Source organism: Marmota flaviventris, chromosome 1 (genome assembly GCF_047511675.1).
Source record: "Marmota flaviventris isolate mMarFla1 chromosome 1, mMarFla1.hap1, whole genome shotgun sequence".
Taxonomy (NCBI): Eukaryota; Metazoa; Chordata; class Mammalia; order Rodentia; family Sciuridae; genus Marmota; species Marmota flaviventris.
The window spans coordinates 138,244,912-138,264,373 of NC_092498.1; the positions used below are offsets into that span (position 1 = coordinate 138,244,912).

A 19,462-nucleotide genomic window follows, 5' to 3' on the forward strand; every position below is an offset into this window, starting at 1 on the left:
AGTTATTCATGCCTCGAACTGTGAAGTTGACCTTGACTCCCGTCTTCCTCTCATGCACCCATATCTGTCTGCTCTGTGCTCCCCCAGAACAAATCCTGTGGCAGGGTCTTCAAAACGGATCTAGAATCCAAGCACTTCTCCCCACCACAGCCACAACCACCCTGCTCTACACTGCCAGCATCACTCGCCTGAACCCAGGGCCTTTGCACATGCTGTTCTCTCTGCCTGCAGTACTCTTCTCCAACATCTCCCCATGGATTCATTCCGTCCCCTTCTATGAGTCAGCTCAGGTATCCTCTTTTCCCAAGGCCTTTCCTGTCCCTATATGCAGCGCATGCACTGCCCTGGACTCTTGTCCCTTTCCTGTTTCATCCCCCACCCCCTTGCACTTGGCCATTTTTCCATGTTCTACATCATGGGTTGTTTTATTGCCCATGTATGCTTTTAGACACGTCAGTTCCACCAGGCTAGGTGCTTGGGTCAGCCTTGCTTGGTGCTGAATGTCCAGTATCTAGAACAGCCCCATCCCCAGGAGATAGATAGGAGATAACTCTGTGGATATCTCTTGTGTTGATTGGACATCTGCATTGTTTTTACGTTTTTCATGTGTTGTTCCCTCTCAGTTTTTTAAGTGCCAGACTCTGCCCTCTAGAAGCTCACAGGCTGCTTGGAGAACTGAAACAGTGTCCACACGAAAAGCCAGCAGCATTGGAAACGGGCGCAGTGGCGCACAACTGCAATTCCAGCAACTCAGGAGGCTGAGGCAGGAGTATTGCAAGTTCAAGGCCAGCCTCAGCAACTTAGCAAGATCCTGTCTCAAAGGAAAAAGTAGGGGCTGGGAATGTAGCTCAGTGGCAAAGCCCCCCCTGGGTTCAGTTCCCAGTACCAAAACAAAAAAAAAAAAGGATGGCACAGGTCTGCCCTTCTTCATTGGATGGTGCCCGCTGCGGTGTTCAGAGATCAGGATGCCCGTGATACCGGCTGAGCACAAGCACGCCCCATAGCAATGCTGGCAGAGTTGGGGCACCACTGTCTTCAGACACCTCTCAGGATCCAGATGTGTTTGGCCCCGGGGGAGGGAGTGGGCAGCCGGTCAGCAGGCTCTGCCTGGGGTATGGTCATGACCATGCCCCTGACTGTGACCAGGACTCTTGCCGGGCAAGATAGTGGGAGGAGTCTGGAAGAAGCCACTGGACTCGCAGCCCTGGAGGAGGGTGGGTCTGAGAGCTCAGGCTCTGAATCAGTGACTCACCTGAGGGTCCAAGTGAATGAATGATTTGTGCCCAGAATTCAGAGTGAATTAGTGATTTACACCTAAAAATTCAGAACAGGGGGCCAAATACAAGAATTCAGTTCCCCCCGTCCCTCTCTGGAATGGGGCCACCCAGGACCCCCAGGTCTTAGAAGGCCAGAGGAGGCCCCAGGCTCCCGCCCCATTTTGGCAGGAGCCTCAAGAGCCCAGATCAACAAAAAACAAAAGTCAAACTCTTATTTCTTATTTAAGCCCTGACATTAAATTGTAATTTTCATTTGCTCAGCCACATCAAAGATTTATGGCCCAGAGAGCGTCAGCACTCGCCTGGGACCCTGCTGCTGGCAAACGCGTCCTTCCCAGCCCAGCCCACCTGCCCTGCCGGTCCCCACTCTTTGGGTTACTCTGACCCCTCACAAGGCCCTGCCCGCCAGGTGTAGTCCCGGGTGGCCTTTACCCTTCCTGCCCTGGTGTCCTTGTGCCTGAGATGGGCCAGCAGAGCCCCTCCTCCCGTAACTTGCGCAGTGGTTGGCACCACGCCTGGCACAGCACCAGTGCTTGTCTCGTCATCATTGAGGATGATGAGACCCAGGCCAAGCAGGAGACATGGTACCCATCCCCTGGGGGAGGGAAGTCAGAATGTTATCGCACAGAAGGGGGCTCCACATGTTCTCTGGTAAGCGAGGACCTTCCGGGAGGTCTAGCCAGACCTCCTCGGGGTGCGGGGCTCCCCCCTTTGCAGCTTCATGGAAGGTGGGCATGTGCTTGGGTGCCTCCCCGCAGGGAGCTCGGAACTTTATAATGCAGCCTGTTTTGAGAGCTTCCCTGAAATTTCCCCCTGCCCACCCCCCACCCCACCTCTGGAATCTTGATGGTCAGAACTGATCTCTCCGCACAGCAGCTACAGTCCCGGCCCCTCACTCCCGAGGGCCTCCTGCGTCTACACGAGCCTCTTCCCTGAGCCACCCTGCCCTCTCTCCGACTGGGCTGCCCCTCGCTCTCTGCTTACCCCCTGGCAGCCCCCGGGGAAGAAGCCTTCAGGAGGCATTAACATCCGGAGCTGATCCCTTTCCTCCCAGAGCTCATTCCCAGGCCTCCTAGCAGCACTCAGAGGTGCCGATCCGAGACCCTCAGGCTGCCTCCTTCCGTTGCTCATCAGTCTTCAGTGTCTTCCAGAATTCCCGCTATTCCAGACCCCACCCCATCCCAGAACCTCCAGCCTCTCCCTGCCAGCCCCAACCCAGTCATAGCTGGCAAGCTGTTCTCAAAGTGTCCTCCGTGAAACCCTGGTTTCCACAGTCATTCCCTGAAGAATGCTGGGGCCAAACATATTTGGGCAAACGCTGGGTTAAACGAGCTGAAGAGGAGTTTTTCTGGTTGGACCAAAGCATCCAGGGTACTGCTGTTTGGTGCCTGCCCACAGGGGTGTGCAGTCTCCACTGCGGGCCCTTGTTCGTGCCACAGGACTAACACACTTGGAGAAGCACTGTGGGTGTAAGTCCAGGGCCTGGAACGAGGGGCATCTGGGCACTGGTACCTTTGCAGCTAACTGGTTCCCTCATTTCGGCCACCAAGCCTCCCTGAGCCTCTGCTTTGTCCTCTGTGGAATGGGGCAGCAGCAGTTCCCCATCTGAGAGGAGGAGGGATTCTAGGGATAGAGCGCTGAATGCAGAGAGGGCCGTGGTCTCCAGACTCCATGCCGCGAGCTGCCACCTCGGCACGTGCAGCACCATCTCACTCACAGAAGCTCAGCCTGTGGGCCCCTGAATTTGCTGTTGTTTAAGCTCCTGAGAGACGAAAGCCTAGCAGCTAGGGCAGGCTGTACCTCTCCGGCTTCATCACATCTGCGCATGCCCTGTCCCTACTCAGGGACCACACACACGCCACCCACACGGCACAGGGGCTGGGTCAGTGCCACGCAGATGCTGGTGCTGTTCCTGATGGTGACCTTCTGAGGCTGGCCCCTGCCACTGCCTCCTCCCCCTCCCCCAGATGCCCTTCAGGATCTGACTGTCACAAGCCAACTCTGTCATTCCAGACACTCTGCTCTTCTGTGCCATGAGGCAGCCCTGTCCTGGGCACGTGGGTGCAGCATGGAGTGGCAGCCCTTGGAAAAGCCATCCTGCGTGGTTAGAAGAGTGGCAGACACATTAGGAAGCTTTCCACCAGCTTCCCTGGCAGAACTGGGTGTCTTTCTGCACAAATACCTTCTTATCCAGGTGGGGATTATTCTACCCACTTGATGGACCAACAGACTGAGGCCACGTGATGCTTAGTAACATTAGCCCGAATCTGGGTCACTCTCTAGAATCCAGAATTTAATGGCCCCGTCTTCTAGAAATGGACAGAGTCGTTATCCTCAAACAAGATCAAGTGAAGCAGGATAGCCAAATAGAGTCCTGGAGAGCCACACTTACGGCGGGATGTGCTAGTGTGAACTGACTCTAACCGAGGGCCATTCCGGCTGCCTCTTGATCTCTGCTTTTGAAAACATCATCCAGCTATAGATGCAGTTCTGAATTAGAGGTTAGCAAGCATGGCTCTATAGGGGGCCAGAGAGTCAATATTTTAAGCTTTGCAGGTCACGGGGTCTCTGTCACAGTCCAGAACTCTGCCCGGAGCATAAAAGCAGCCGTAGTAAATACAGAAATGAATGGCTATGACTGTTTTCCAGTAAAACTTTATTTACACAAATAGATGAAGGACCAGATTTGAGTTTTCCAACCCTTGGCCTATGTATTCGTTGTCCAGTAGAAATTAACTGTAAGCAACTCAGGAGGCTAGGGCAGGAGTGCAAGTTCAAGTCCAGTCTGGGCAACTTAGTGAGACCCTGTCTTAAAATGAAAGGTGAAAAGAACTGGGCATGTGTGTCAACGAGAGCAGCCCTAGGTTCAATTCCCAATTACCCAGGTACATAGCCAGCCAGCCACCTAGGTAATTTAAATTTTTCTAGTAGCTACATTTTTTAAAGTAAGAAGCAGGTGAATTTAGTTTTAATAATATCTTTTATTTAGTCTAATCTGTCCATAATATCGTCATTCCAATGTGTGATCAATATAAAATGATCACTGGGATCTTTCACGTGTGTGTGTGTGTGTGTGTGTGTGTTTGTTTTAGGCTTACAGCTCACCTCAGTTTGGAAGGTTTGCATTTCAGGTGATCAGTAGCATGTGGCTGCAGTATCGGACACTTAGCTCTCATGGGAACATGGGCGTCATAAGGAGACAGGCACAGAGATAAACCCACATTCTACGCCATGCAGGGAAAGTAGCAGGGGCAGTGGGCAGGGCCTGGGAGACTGGACTCCTCCAGCACTCAAGAGTTCCACTTTAGAATTCGTTTTAGAAGTCAAGGGAACCGCCTGTGCCTTCCCCAAACTCCATCCACCACCATGAGGCTACTGTGGGGGGGGGGTGCCTTCGGCTTTATGCCCACTGGTCTGCTAATCCTCCAGGGATCAGAGAGGAGCTGCTTTCATTTCTTGTAGTTTCTGTGGGCTCCAGGTCTGCCACTCAGCAGCCTCTAACTTCCTGCAGCCTCGAGGACCTTTGAGGCAGTGAGGTCCAGGCCCCCGTGCCTCGGCCGCCCCTGGCCTGGGTACATTCTCTGCCAGGAGCCGAGGGGGCTAGTGTCTAAATTCAGAACAGCAATTCAAATCCCCCAGAGCTGGTGTAAATCCTGGCCTTGCCATTTGTTAACTGGGTGACCTTGGGGCAAGAAACTTACTGTCACTGAGCCTCGGTTTCCTCATCCATACACTGGGGATAATGGGAGCCTCAGTTCACGGTTGGTGTGTCCACACAGATAGAAGATCAGGAACAGAAAGCACACCTGGTGCGTGGTACACACAAAGTGCCATTGTTAGCCCCCAAGGGTGCCCCCAGCCTCTGCATTCCTGCCCCCCAGCTGCCAGGAGACCCCAGCACACGCTTACACCTCCTCCCACATTGTGGTTCCTCGTAGCTGAGTCTCCCCCTGCAGTGGTGAGACCCCAGGGCCGGAACTGCATCTTGTCCCATCTCAGTGAGAACAAAAATCTTCCTCTGCATTTGTGATTTTTCCCTTTGCCTCGATTCTAGAACATTCTTTTTGCCCTTTCCCTTCTGGGGAGATGATTCCTTATGTTCCACCATCAAAGTGGGTCAGCCTCCCCCAACCCACACCCTCTGCAGGCACCCATGCACTTCTCCTTCCAAGCATGTAGCACTTGTAATTAATGAGTCGTCTGGGGAATTTGCCTTAATGTCAGCCATGGAGAGGGGCCCGAGCCTGCATCTTCCATGGCTGGTCCAGCCCAGAGTGCTGGGCGCATGGCAGGCCCTCAGGAAGTGTCTCTTAGGGAGTGCGAAGCTGTGTCTCACTCTGGAAAGTCAGGGAGGAGCAGTGGCAGAGAACTTTGGTAACTGGTCTCTTTTAATCACTTGTTCAGCATCAGCCATATTTCTCTCTCCCTGTCTTAATCAACTACTTCTACATGGGCCTTGTAAAATCTGCAAACCAATAGAAATACAATGTGACAGATGCAATTTTGTATTTTCTAGAAGCCGTAATTTTTAAAAGGAGAAAGTGATTACCTATTAGCACTTCAATATGTAATCAGTATTTAAAACAACATTGAGGGCCTGGTGCAGTGGCACACACCAATTATCCCAGCAACTCAGGAGGCTGAGGCAAGAGGATTGCAAGCTTGAGGCCAGCCTCAGCAACTTGGCAAGACACTGTCTCAAAAAATAAGAAAAGGGTCCCAAGTTATAGGTCAGTAGGGGAGGACACCTGAATCCAATCCCGCTGTACAGCAAATTTTTAAAAAAAAATTTTTAAATGTTGAGCTATCATTTGTTTTTACTATAACTTCGACATCCTGTGTGTACGTCACACCATACATCTTGATTTGGATACACCGTGTTTCAAGGGTTTAGTAGCCACACCTGTCTGTGGCTGCCACACTGAACCACCATAGTTCAAATTCTTCTTCCCAGAGTGCACTGCTGTGGGGCGGAGCCTTCCTCTGGTGGCCTCTGTAAGGCACCAGAGAAGAGCTCAGCTCAGGTCAGCACGTGGCACTAGGCAGAACCTGGTACTCTTCCTGGCGAGAAGGAAGGTCTTGGTCACAACTGAAAATAATGTCAAGGGGCCTCATGGGTACCAGGAGTGCTCCACGGGACTTCATGTGTTAGGTCATGTGATGCTCTCAGCACCCCTTTGTGGAAGATTATTGTATTGTCGCCCCCATTTTACAAATGGAGAGATAGAGGCACAGGGTCTTAAGTGACTTTTCTGCCCCAGGACACACAGCGAGTCAACAGAGGAACTGGGATTTGGACCTGGGCTGCCCAGCTCCAGGGCCTGTTCTTGGTCAGTCACTTTTCTCAATGGATGGTCCCCTACCAGTGGGAGACCCAGGATGGTGTCATGGTTAGGACCTAGAGTTGGAGGCAACCCACTTGATTCCCTCGTTCAATAAATTATGTAATCCCAACAGCTGTGGAGGCTTCGGCAGGAGGATCACGAGTTCAAAGCCAGCCTCAGCAACTTAGTGAGATCTTAAGCCATTCGGTGAGACTCTGACTCTAATAAAATACAAAATAGGGCTGGGGATGTGGCTCAGTGGTTGAGTGCCCCTGAGTTCAATCCCTGGTGCCATGATAAATAAATAAAGTTGAGCACCTCCTGTGCGCTCAGAGCACACTTTAAGGAGAAAACATGAGATGGTGCCAACCCTAGGTCAGCGGCCACCAGGCCATTCAAGAGTCATGTGTCCACACTTTTCAGGATAACATCTGTCTTGCCCAAAACATCTCATGAAGTCTCCTTGAAGGAGAGAGATCCCAGAGCAAGAAATTATGGTGTGGACGGGGCTCTTCCTGGGGTTACCCACTCTCCGTTATCCATTCGGTCAGCAATGATTGAGCACTTTCAGTGTGCTGGACACCATTCACCTATCTTTTAAGAATTTTAACAGTTTCTCTCTAATTTTCAATAGTTAGAAATATTTCCAAGGTATGTCCCAATTTTTCCCAAAAACATATGTTGTATTTGAACTTCTGGTATTGTTCTTTTATAACAAAAATATGAGTAATAACTGTGAATAACCTATGTTCGGTGCTCTTAGGCAGCTTCACCTAACCTAGGAGTTAGGTTCTATTATTTGCTCCTCATTTTACAGACCAGTAAACTGAGGATCAGAGAGGGGCAATAACTTGCTCAAAGTCACACAGCCTGGACACTGGCTGGGCCAGAACCCAGATTTCCTAACTTCAGAGCCCACACTTGGAGCCTTCATCTTGTCTACCCCTTCCCATGTTTGTCCAGATAGAAAATGACCACATTTCTTCCAGACCCAGATGCCGTGGTTACATGTAACTCTTTCTTTTGTTTCCAAAGGTGGTGGCCCTTAGTAAGAGAAGCCAGGAGGCAGAGGCGGCTTTTCTGAGTGTTTACAAGCAATTAGTTGAAGCACCAGGTAAGAAACACTTGGTCTCCATAATTGAATAATTACAGAGTAACTGTCATGAGGACATGGCACCGTGTCTCCTGGTGGTGGGATCTGGGGACAGGCCCTCTGGGGGGCCTTCCTGGGGAGCTGGGTGTCTGCACATTAGAACCCCCCACCCTGAGGCTACAGATAACAGAAGGCGCCAACCCTCTCTGCCAGGAGGGGGCGCGGGAGGCACAACCTTTCCCCAGAATGTCACGGCCACCTCAAAACCTTGATGCTGAAGGACAGACAGACCCCAAGAGCACAGACCGAATGGTTCCATTTAGAGAAAACACACACGCAGGCAACGTGAACTCTGTCGACACTGCTCACGGTGGCCAGAAGGAGAATAGCCCCGTGTCCGTCACCGGATAAATGGGTTTTGAAAAGGTGTCTGTCCACACGGTGGAACATTATCTAGCCATGAAGAGGAGTGACCCCTGACACGCTACAGCCTGATGCTGAGTGAGAGAGCCAGGCACGGGAGGCCACGAGTTGTGTGATGCCATTAGCAGGGAATGTCCAGGAAAGCCACGTCCAGAGACAGAAGCAGTTTGGCGGTTGCCAGGGGCAGATGGGCAGGGCAATGGGGAGCCACCACTGCATGTGTATGGACTTTCCTTCTGGGGAGATAAGAATTTTCTGGAACTAAAGGCAGGTGGGGTCGCAGGACTTGGTGATCATGCAGATGCCACTGAAGGGTTCACGTTGAAATGACGACTTCTGTGTCAGGTGAATGTTACCTCAATTGGGAAAAAAAAATCAACTTGTGCTGTTGGAAAGCCAGATAGTGGCTGTCCTTGGGGAGGCAACGTCCCTGGCAGGGCCCCTGCGGGCTGGGTGCTGTTTCTTGGTCTGGTGACAGAGGGATCAGTTTGGAGCACTCAGCTGCACACTCTGGACATAGACGAATGTCCAAGGATGTGAAGTCCCCTTTCCCCGCCACATTCCCTTCTACTGATACAGAAATAGAAGCCCAGAAGGGCCGCCTGCTTTGCTCAGCAGTGCCAGCCCCCCAGCCCCCGCCCTTTCAGGCGTCCACGCCGCTGCAGGAATCAGTGCTGTTGGGATTTGGGGTCGGGGTCCATGAGGAGGAAAACGAGATCCTGCCTGAGCTGTGTGACCGTGAGGCCCAGGCTGTGAGAGGACAGAGCTGTCCTGTTGGACGTCGAGGTCATCTGTGGGGTCTTTGCATTTGGGGTGGAAAGTCCCTGTTGGTCTGTCTTGGGCAATTATAGTGGGTTGAATAATAGGGGGAGTACTGGGCAGTGGTAGGGGGAGTACTGGGCAGTGGTGGAGGGAGGCGGGGCCGTGTTGGCAGGGGGCCCCCAAGATTTTTGTCAACCAAGAACTCAGATTGTAGCTTGTTTTTTGAAAATAAGGTCTTTGCAGATGTAATTGGTTAAGCACCTCAAAATAAGATCATCTTGGATTTAGGGGAGTCCTAAACCCAACAACTGAGGTTCTTATCAGTAGAGGAAGGACACAAGGACCCTCGCTCAAGAAGGCCCTGTAGGGACAGAGGCAAAGATGGGAGGATGCAGCCTCAAGACAAGGAGTGCCACAGGCCACAGCAGCCAGGAGCACAGCCCTGCCAACATCTTGACTTTGAACTTATAGCCCCCAAAAGTAGGAGAATCAATTTCTGTTGTTCAAACACCCCACTCCCGGTGCTTGGTGGTGCTTTATTACCACAGCACCAGGAGACCCATTTGGCGGGGCTGCGGAGCCTTGCCCTCCAGGAGCCCCCAGGCTGGACAAAGAGGGAAGTCCTCCAGCATGTGGCTACTCAAAGCGTGGCCCACAGACCAGCAGTCTTGGCTTCTCCTGTGAGCTGGTTAGGATCGGGTCTTCTCGGACCCACTGCATCACTCTGCCTTCTAGGCAGCTCGGTGGGAGATCTGTGAGCGTGTTGCAGTTGTGTCCTGATAGAGGAGCTACACCTTCCAACTCTGCATATGGACAGGCTCATGCGGGTCCCTTCCTCACGGCACAGAGAGGCAGGACTCAGGGCTCGGCACAGTCAACAAATACTAACAGGGTCTGTCCCATGCTGCAACCTGCAGCAGCATGCAAGTCCATGTTGGGTTCTCACAGCTGCTCTGGTGGCATAACCATAGTGGTGGCAGGTATTTCTCTCAAGGAGGAGGCCAGGGCCATGTCGGCAGGGCCCCGCTTGTTCTGAGGCTGTAGGGGATCCTTCCTGCCTCCCCAGCTTCTGGTGGCCCCTCACATCCCTTGGCTTGTGACCTCATCACTCCAGCCTTTGCCTCTGGTGCCACATGGCCTCTCTGCTTCTCTGTCTCGGCTCTCCACTTTCTCTAGTAAGGACGCTTGTCGTTGTACTCAGGGCCCATCTGGATGGTCCGGACGGTTTCATGGCGACATCCTCAGTTACATCTGCAAAGACACCATCAGATGAAGTCACAATTGCGGGTTTGGGGCTCAGGACAACAGGTGCATCTTTTGGGGCCTATTGAGCCCCCTGCTCAGGCATCTGTTGCCAGGTCCCCGGCTCCACCCAGATTTGCACTCGCAGTGCCATGGGCTTTGTGTTCCCTGAGGGGACGTGGCATGTGTCTGCAGCCCATTGTGTCTGCCAACATCTTGACTTTGAGCTTATAGCACTGTGGGCATGTGTCATTACCCACAGTGGGGACACAACACCCACGTAGCCAGCAGCACCAGTTGCAGCCTTTGTACTGATTTTCCCACTCCCATAGGTGGGATCTGGAAAAATGCACCTTATGCCCCACCCCTTTTAATCCTTTGGGTCCGACAGTCTTGTTGACAAGTGACATTGAAAGGTGATGCAGGAGCCAGAAGGCCCCCACCCAGAGCTCGCCCACGGGCCCTGCAGTGCCTCACCCACTCCAGGAGCTGCGCTGAGGCGGGCCAGTCCATCCACGCCAGGGCCAGACCCAGCTTCAAGTGCTACAGGCCCCACACACCTCCCTCGCCCATGCCTGCCCACAGATGGATCCATCCACCTTCTAGAGCCTCCGACTCCCCTTGCACACACTGGGACTAAATATGCCAACCTGCCTCATGTGGTTGTCAGGAAGCTTCAAGGTGCATGGCACACAGTTGGTGCATACCATCAGCTACTCACGTTATTATCATGTATGTCTGGCTTGTCTAGGAGACAGGGAGTACTCCAAGCCCGGGATCAGGCCATACTAAACCTATATACCCAGATTAGGCCATATTAAACCTATATATAAAGTGCAGTACACCAAAGGCACCTAATGATTATTGAATGAATTAGAAGACTAGGCAGCGGGAGGGGAGGAAGAGTTATTGGGGCAAAGAAGTGCTTTTTCAACTAGAGTTCTCTGGTCATCAAACAACAGGAGGATTGCAAGCATTTACTGAGTGTCTGCTGATTGCAAGCATTTACTGAGTGTCTGCTGTATGCCCAGCATTTGCTGAACATGGGGAGCATAGCTGGGAACCCACAGACACAGGCATGGACGTGGCCCTCAGAAGCTTGCTTTCTGGTGGCAGAAGTAGCCAGATGATCACTCAGATAAGCTGCAGTCGCAAACTCGGGCGTGTTAGGGGGCTGGAGTTTGGGAGCAGAGGAGCAGACAGGCGTGGACCAGTGGGCGAGGGCCACCGCCCCCATAGGAAACAAAGCTGCTTCTCCAGGGCTCACTGTGGGACACTCGCCTCTCTGGGTACCCCGGCTATTAGCACAGACACAGAACCAGCCAAGGGCCCTGAGTCCCCAAGACTGTGAGGAGCTTTCCAGAAGGCCGTGCGCTCTCTCGCCCCCTCCCCACAGCCTGGGGATGCAGAGGTCACTTGGAGCCCAGTGCTGACTCCATGTGCCTCTGATTTCCCAGCTCTCCTCCCCAGAATTGGAGGGGCGGTGGGGGACGTCCCCGCTGTCACGGAGCTGCAGAATGAGCAGCCTTAACTGATGGAGACGTACCATACAAACAGCCCCTTCAGGGGCTCTAATTCATTTTCGAGACATTTAAGAATAACAAAATGTTTTAATGGTTTCTTAGGGGAATTAGGAAGACATATTTTTGTTCTCATTAAATTTTATCCTCAGACACAAGAACCAAATGTCAGATGCGTTTTTGGCGCTCTGAGCTTCCCCACCCGCTGCCCCCCACCGCAGCGCCCGGCCCCCTCCATAAAAATCCCACCCTGGAAAAGGAACCGGGCGCACACTCCTGTTTTTATACGTCTTGACAGGCGAATTATTTGTCGAAATGCTCCCCCTCCCCCAAGCCGCACACAAGTCCTGATTCAACATTTTTGTTTTGAATGACTGCTGCCAGCACAAATCTTTGGCAGAGCCTGTGATAGAGCCTGATTGCTCAGCAAGTATTTTGATAAGTGTGCAGCCTGTATGTCTGTAATTACGAAAGAAAACCGTAAATCTTTTGGATATTGTTCACACAGATGTGGCGTGAAGTGAGAAAAAAAGCAGTAAAACGTGTTAAAAGCATAATTAATGTCATTGTTGTGGAGGAAGATTTGATTTAAACCCCTCTGACTTCTGTATTGGTGACGCTTGATTTCTTTATCGTGTGCACGGAGTCACTAGGTAGCGACCCGCGCTTCAGAGAGCTGACTTGTTAACTGAGTGATTAGTTAAAAGGGAAGGAAAAAAAAAGGAGGAAACAAAACAGGGGACGCGTGGGCGACAGGGCAGGCAGACGCACCCCGCACACCGGGAGAGGGGCACAGAGGTGAGTGGCCCACGGTGCTTTCTTCTGGTTTTCTCTGGTTTTTAAAAATCTGATTTAGGATTTTGTGACTCCTGGCAGGTGCTCCTTCAGGGGCAAGGCTGGTCTGCAGAGTGGTTAAGGCTCGGGCTGAGCATAGGACACGCCTGGGTGGGACTTGTAGCTTGGTGTTTTGAGCTGTGTGACTTTGGCCAGAGGCCTTAACCTCTCTGAGCTCTGGTTCCCGTGTCTTTAGAAGAGGGGAGAGAGTAGAAACTACTCATTCATCCACATTGGATTCTGAGCAAAAAACATTTAGCAGGGTTGAACAATCCGCAGCCCATTGATATCAGGGTCTAAGAATTATGAGCATCTGCCATTTCGTCAACTGTCAAGGTCGCTGGGTGAGCAGTGTAGACGACAGTATTTGTAGAATAGGAAAGTGCTGTACAGTGTTTGGGGGTATAAAATTTTCTCCCCAGTTTCAAAAGCAGTCCAGGCACCCTGTCACTCTCAGAAAATATATGAAAATTGAAGGAGGGAAAATAATCTCCTGGAAAAGCAATTTGTTGGGTTTCTTTCTCCCTGATCTTTTTCCCGTGTACTTTTCAAAATGGTCACTGATCCTCCTTGTATCACTTTATATCCTGCATTCTTGACGCAGCATGAGCAACTGTATTTCCCTGTGAGATTACGGATCCTGGAGAACTTTGGTTTATTGTGTCTAACACTCTCTCATGGGGCTATTAAAATTTACTGAGCCCCTCCCCAGTGCTGGGCTTTTGGAGAGCTCACAAGGGCGTAGCTTATTGGTACTGTGCTGTTGTAGTTCTGAAGATGAGGACAAAAACTTGGAAAGGAAAATCTGTTGTAGTCATGAGCAAATCCAGGTAGTCAGAAAGAATACAATTGTTCTTTCCCCTTGCTGATTTACATTGTGTTCCTTTATTGACTAGCCCACTAGGTATCTTTTCCTCTGTTATGAACCAAATTTTTATTCTTTTGTAAATTGCTTGTTTGTATATTGTTAGTCCATTTTTCTTTCCGATTTCATTTTCTTATTGATTTATAGACACTCTTTGTATATTAGGGGTATTAACCTTTGTGCTGGTATACCTTTCACATCTTCTTCCCTAGTCCTGAATGCCTTTTGTTTTTTAACTTTGTTTATAATGTCTATTGTATATAGTATGTAACAGGCATTCAAGAAGGATTTACAGAAGGTAGAAAATCTTACCAAACCTTTCCATTATGGCTTCTGTGTCCTATTTTTAAAAACCTTTTCACCTCAAAGTTAGAGGTATTTGGGTACTTTTTAATCTTAATATTTTCAAAAGATTAAGTTTGAGCCATCTAAAATTATTTGTATGAAAATAGGGAGGGAGGTTAAGTGCTGAGTTTAGTTTTTTGTCCCAAATTACTAATTCTAGCACCATCTAGTGGAGAGGTCGCCTTCACAGCCAGAGGAAATAGAGATTTTAGTATAATTAGAAATTCTGGTCCCTGCTGCCTGCCCTCCCCCTCCACACTCAGCCTCTGCTAAGTCCTGTCCGGGTCACAGGGACACCTAAGGGTAACATAAAGAGTTTTAATGCATAAAAAATGAAAATCTTAACGATGTCAGGTTTCCCTAAAGGTGGCAGTTAACTTCGGAGGGCAGTGCCCATGTTTTCGGCTGCCAGGAGCACCCTCCCTCACAGCCCTGCCAGAGCTGGCCTGCGCTGGTGGCTCAGGGTTAGAAAGTGGAGTCCATGGAAGCAGCCACCTTGGTGCTGGCGCTGCAGGGGCTCCGCAAAGACTGTTCCCTGTCAGAGGGAGGACCAGCCCTCGCCTGCTGCACCCTCTGAGCCACTGGGGAAACTCAGGCTGGGGTTCAAGCTGCCCGCCTGGGAACTCAGGGCTAACAAGGACAGTGTGGCCCGAAGGTGGAGGACCAGGACTCACAGCAGGAAATGAGCTCCAAGGAGGGGTGGCTGGTGGAGGCGCCTCAGAGAGGGGGCCTTTGAACTTGGCTTCAAGACTGAGGCGCCGCCCTTTAGGGGCACTTCAAGGGTGCTCTGTGTGGCAGGCAGCTTGCTCCACCCTGCAGACACAAGCTCTGATCCCCACATACCCTGGAGGTGGCTCCCCCATCCTGCCCGTGCACCGGCCTCCCAGGGGGTCTCAGTGGAGAAGTGTGGGGTCTCAGTCTAGGCTCCAAGACTGCCAGTGCCAGGGCTAGTTTAAGATCTAGGGTAGCCAGGCCTGGTGGCCACGCCTGTGATCCTGGCAACTCTGGAAGCTGAGGCAGGAGGATCGCAAGTTCGAGGCCAGACTGGACAACTTGGTGAGACCCTATCTCAAAAATAAAAAGGGCTGGGGGTGTAGCCTAGTGGCAAAGCATCCCTGGGTTCCATCCTGGCACCTAAATAAATAGACAAAATCAAAGGAGGTTGGACAAGAAAGCCGCAGGGGATCTGAGCTCTGCAAACAGTGAAGAGCAGCCACAGGGCCTCTGCCACCTGAGGCCTGGGAGGGTCTAGGCTGGGAGGGGGCCTAGCTGGAGTGCCGTGAGCGGCCCGAGGAAGAGTGATATGGCCCTTCACTCGCCAGGGACCCCTGTGCTCCTCGCCCAGGGCTCCAGAGCCAGACTGGACCACTTTTGCTGAGGGGAAGCAAAGAGCTCCAGACGGGGGGTGGGGGGCAGAGGAAGGAGAGCAGGGCACTAGACTGATGGCCCTCTCCACAGAGCCGGGCCAGTCCCTGCTTGGCCACGTGGCTTCTTCCCACGAGTCACACTTAACCTTCCCAAGCCCGATTCCTCACACGCAAAACACATGTAAGACCTTCCGCAGTTACAGGACCAGGGAACAGGGCCAGGGCGCCCTGTGAACCCAGCACATCTGTGCAGTTCATTCAGCAAGTGCCAAGCACCTACTGGTCGCCAGGCATTCTGCTCAGCCAGGGGCACAAGGAGGAGACGCGTCCCTGGTCCCTGCTGCTCAGTGTGGGGCTCATTTTTATTATAATGTGATTGGGCTTGAGTCCCAGCTCTGCTGGCCCCTGGCGCCATCTCTCTGAGCCTCTTCTTTCTCCTCTGGAAGAGTCAACAGCTCCCAGTGCCCAGGTGGAGTTTTTGAGGGAGGAGGGAGAGCCTTCCTGCAGGGGAGGCTCAGTGGACAGTGACCAGAGCTCGCTGTTGGTGGAGGTGTTACTATGACCTCCAGAACACCCAGTGCCAAAAGAAAGCCCCTCTTCCCCAGCCCCTCTGTCCCTGCCCAGACCAGGAGACCCCCCAGGCAGGAAGAAGGGTATGGCAGGTGCGTGACTCACAGCTGCGCATAGGGCTCCGCACCCCATCTGCTACTGAAAAGTTAAGACTATAGGATCAAAGTTAGTCTCGCTGCCACCGTCAGTAGCCTGAGCCTGCCACCCACGCGGGCGCCAGAGCACAAGCCCAGATGGGAGCAGGCTTCTGTCTCGGAGATATTTTGGAGGGACACACGCATACTTCTGCATATATGTGTTTCTAAGCAGCCTCTCGGACAGCCTTCGGCTCCAGCTTTCCTAAAAAAGCTCCGAATGCCACTTTCCTTCAGATGGACAGAGTGGGAGGGTTGAGCTGCTCTCCCCGCACCCCAGCTCCCCCTCTGCAGGGTTCTGGAGGACTCTGACAGCTTCGCTAGTGTGTTGGCGAGGCTTGTGGTCTCTACAAAGCCTGGTGAGGCCTGAAAATACGTAAACCCTCCCGCTGTGTCCTCCACCTTGTCCGCGAGCGGTCAGATCCAATGCAGCCACGACGAATAAGTCATTTTCTTAGGCAGTTAGTGCATAAAGAACAGGATGTCTGAGAGACAAAGGTCCTGCACTCACCACAGTGTCCCCGCCCGGTGCCACAGGCCTCGCCTGCTGCCTGCTCGTCTGCCTGGTCTGTTTCCACTCATCAGGGGCCTGGTGATATTCGGACACTGGGTCGGGGTGCCATGGGTCAGGGTTTTATAAACCCTGCTAGGATGTGCCCACTGGGCCGCTCTCTCCTCCTGAATGTGGATGGCCGGTGGGGGGCAGGGTGGGGGGATCCCGCCTACTGGTGTCCCTGGTGGCTGGGGCAGCTCTGCACAGCTGGCCGGAAGGCTTCTGGAGGACATGCTGAGCCGGGCCAGACACTAGAGGGAGACATGGGCCACTGTGGAAGTCAGAAGCTGGATGGCACCAGCTTTTCACCTAATATCAAAGGGTACCCAGGCAAAGGCTGCGACTCTGAACACGCTACAGGCTGCAGGCCATGATGGGTGTCACCTTTCTGCCCTGCAGGGAAGGCTTCTGCCGCCAGGTGCTGGAGAATCAGCAGCAACCCCAAGACACCCACAGGTCTCCCCCTCAGCCCAGGGATGGCAGCTGCCCACCCCAGGGTTTAACTGGACTGTAATAGCATCGCTTTCCCTCTTTGGTTTTTAGTTTTGTGGTCTTTTCTTGTTGTTGAGTTATTTGGGTCTTGAGGTTTCTCTGCGCTGCTCAGCTGGCCTTGAACTCTGGGTTCAAACACTCCTCCTGCCTCAGCCTCCCGAACACCTGGGGAGACAGGCACCCACCACCATACCCAGCTTTGTGTGCGTTCACCTGTATGGCTGAAATGCCTATTTATGACAGGGAATCCCAATTTTCTGCTTATAATTGGAAAAAAAAAAAAAACACAGGCAGGGTGTTCCTTATCCAAAATGCTCGGGGCCACAGTGTGGGATTTCCAATTTCTTCAAGTTTTGAAATATCCGCACACATATAATGAGAGTATAGGGACGGGACCCGGGTCAGAAGACGAGGTCCATTTGTGTTCCATGTACTCCTTACATACATGGCCTGAATTTCCTATGATGTTTTTAGTGATTTTTATGCAGGACACTATTTTCCTGGGTGGAATTTGCCAGTGGGGCAATGTGTCAGGGCTGGAAAGGTTTCAGCTTTTGGAGACGTCAAATTTCAGGTTCTGGATTTTCAGATTGGGGTGCTCAACCAGCAGTACTTTATAATAGACCTTAAGGTTTTAAATCACGTCACAGGAGGACAAAAGTCACACAGGGCCCCCTAGGGGACCCACAGATGTGTGGAAGTGGTGGGCACTGGCTGGGGGGCCCGCTTCCGATCCAGCACTACCTTTGTCTGCTGACCAAGGGACCCTGAGCAAGTGGCTTTCCTCTCCTGGGCCTCAGTTTTCTCATCTGGAAAAGGGGGGTGATGGCATCTCCTGTGGCTGTTTGAGTGAGATACATGCAGAGCGCCTGGCTCCTCTTAGGGAGGGCTAGGCCACGTTCTTCAGAGCCTCTGGCTCAAGAGACTGGGTGGGTGTCCTATGTGCCTCATGCCCCCACCTGCTCCAGGGTGGATGGTTGCTGCAGTTTTGGGGGTGAAAACCAGAAACTCGAGCTTGACCCCAACCACCTGTACCCAGACCAGGCACAGAGAGGGGAGAGGACACTGGATCAGGATTCCCCTGGGTATCACCAGCCTCTCTCAGCCCCATGTCCTTATCCACAAAAGTGGTCAGTGGTCGTGAGGACCAGTGCATTTGTGCCCTGGGGAGATGGGCAGGCAGCAGCACCTGTCCTCAGCCTGATCTTCCTGTGCCTAGAGCAGTTTCCTCACTTCCTTCCCAGCCAGATGGCTGCCTTTAGACAGGCCTTCCCCACCACACGGCCAGCCCACCCTCCACCTTGGCAGGGGGTCTCTGCCTTGGCCTTACGTGTCCGTGTCCATCTTCCCCTCCAGAAGGTCAGCCACAGACAGGCAGGGGTTCCCTCTCATTTGCTACTCCATCTCCGCAGCCCTGAACCTTCCCTGACACACAGCAGGCACTTGGGAAATGCTTGACAACTGGAGAAACCATGCCTGGTACCTAGTAGGTGCTCAATAAAAATGACTCCATGACTGCATTGGACTACTAGCTCTCTACAGCAGCCATAACAAACAACCACAACCTTCGTGGCTTAAAACAACACACATTCATTATCTCAGTCTGGAAGTCAGAAGTTCAGAATGGGTCTCATTGGGCTGAAAGTCAAGCATCAACAGGACTCTCGCTCACATGTCCAGGAGGATCCGTTCCTTGCCTCTCCTGGTGTCTAGAGATCAACAGTGTTGTCATCTTGTGGCCACTTCCCTCATCATGAAAGCCAGAGGAGCCATCCCCGACCCCAACCTGCTTCTAACCCTCTCTTGCATGAACCAGGGCTTTAAGGGTAGGAGGTGGTGTTTTCGAGAGGGATATTATATTACTGCGCCTCCCACAGACACCCTCTGTGGAAACCCCTGAGACCCTCTGGCACTGATTCCATCATTTGTCCCCTTTTGGGACAGTCCATACTCATTGGACACCTGCTATGTGAAGGACCAGTGTGTGCCTGGGGGAAGGGGAAGACTTGGAGGAAAACAAGCTGCCCCCAGACCCAAGGCTGTGGGGTTCTCCGAGAAATCTCTCCCTACAGCTTAAGGACTTTTTTCCCTTTCTCTCTTTCAATTTGTGTCCATAAGAGCAGCCAGTGACGTTTAGCTGAAGCACTGGATAATACTGATAAAGCACTCGGGGAGCCCAGGGTCTGCCAGCCGCCCTGGCAGGAGCCTTCTGCCGCAGGCTTTGGCGGAACACTCCAGCTGTCTGCATGCTAAGAGTGTTGCTCTCCAACCCAGCTCCCCGCCGGGCAGCTCAGGGACAGCTCAGGGCCCCCAGGTTCCTCCCAGAAGAAATGAGTCACCGCACAACCAAGTCAAGTCTGGGAACCCTGCTCTCATGTGCTGGGAAGTAACAAGCAGAAAACATCCGAGTAAGAAGATGTTGTCATTGCTGTGTACTTTTCAAAGCAGAGACCCGACTCGGTGACAGCTCAGTTCCTCGGCACTGAAGAGAAGGAAAAGCAAGAGGGTCAGAGTCCAGGACCTGCTGCCTCCTCTTAGGGAACAGGCTTGGCTCATGGATGGAGATGAAAATGGGTACAGCAAGAAGGAAGTAGGTTTGACTTGAGTGAGGACTTCCATCAGGTCATGGCTTGGATTTTATCCCCCAGAAAGATAGGTTGA

At 52.3% G+C, this 19,462-nt stretch overlaps 1 protein-coding gene across 1 annotated transcript in view; it reads left to right on the top strand.

Annotated features, from left to right (window-relative positions):
- Positions 1–19,462, top strand: part of Cux2 (cut like homeobox 2) — a 228,325-nt gene that overhangs the window by 170,435 nt on the left and 38,428 nt on the right. Inside the window, exon 4 of the mRNA XM_027949207.2 lies at positions 7,637–7,715. Within this exon, the coding sequence (XP_027805008.2) occupies positions 7,637–7,715 (79 nt within the window). The remainder of the gene's footprint in view (positions 1–7,636; positions 7,716–19,462) is intronic.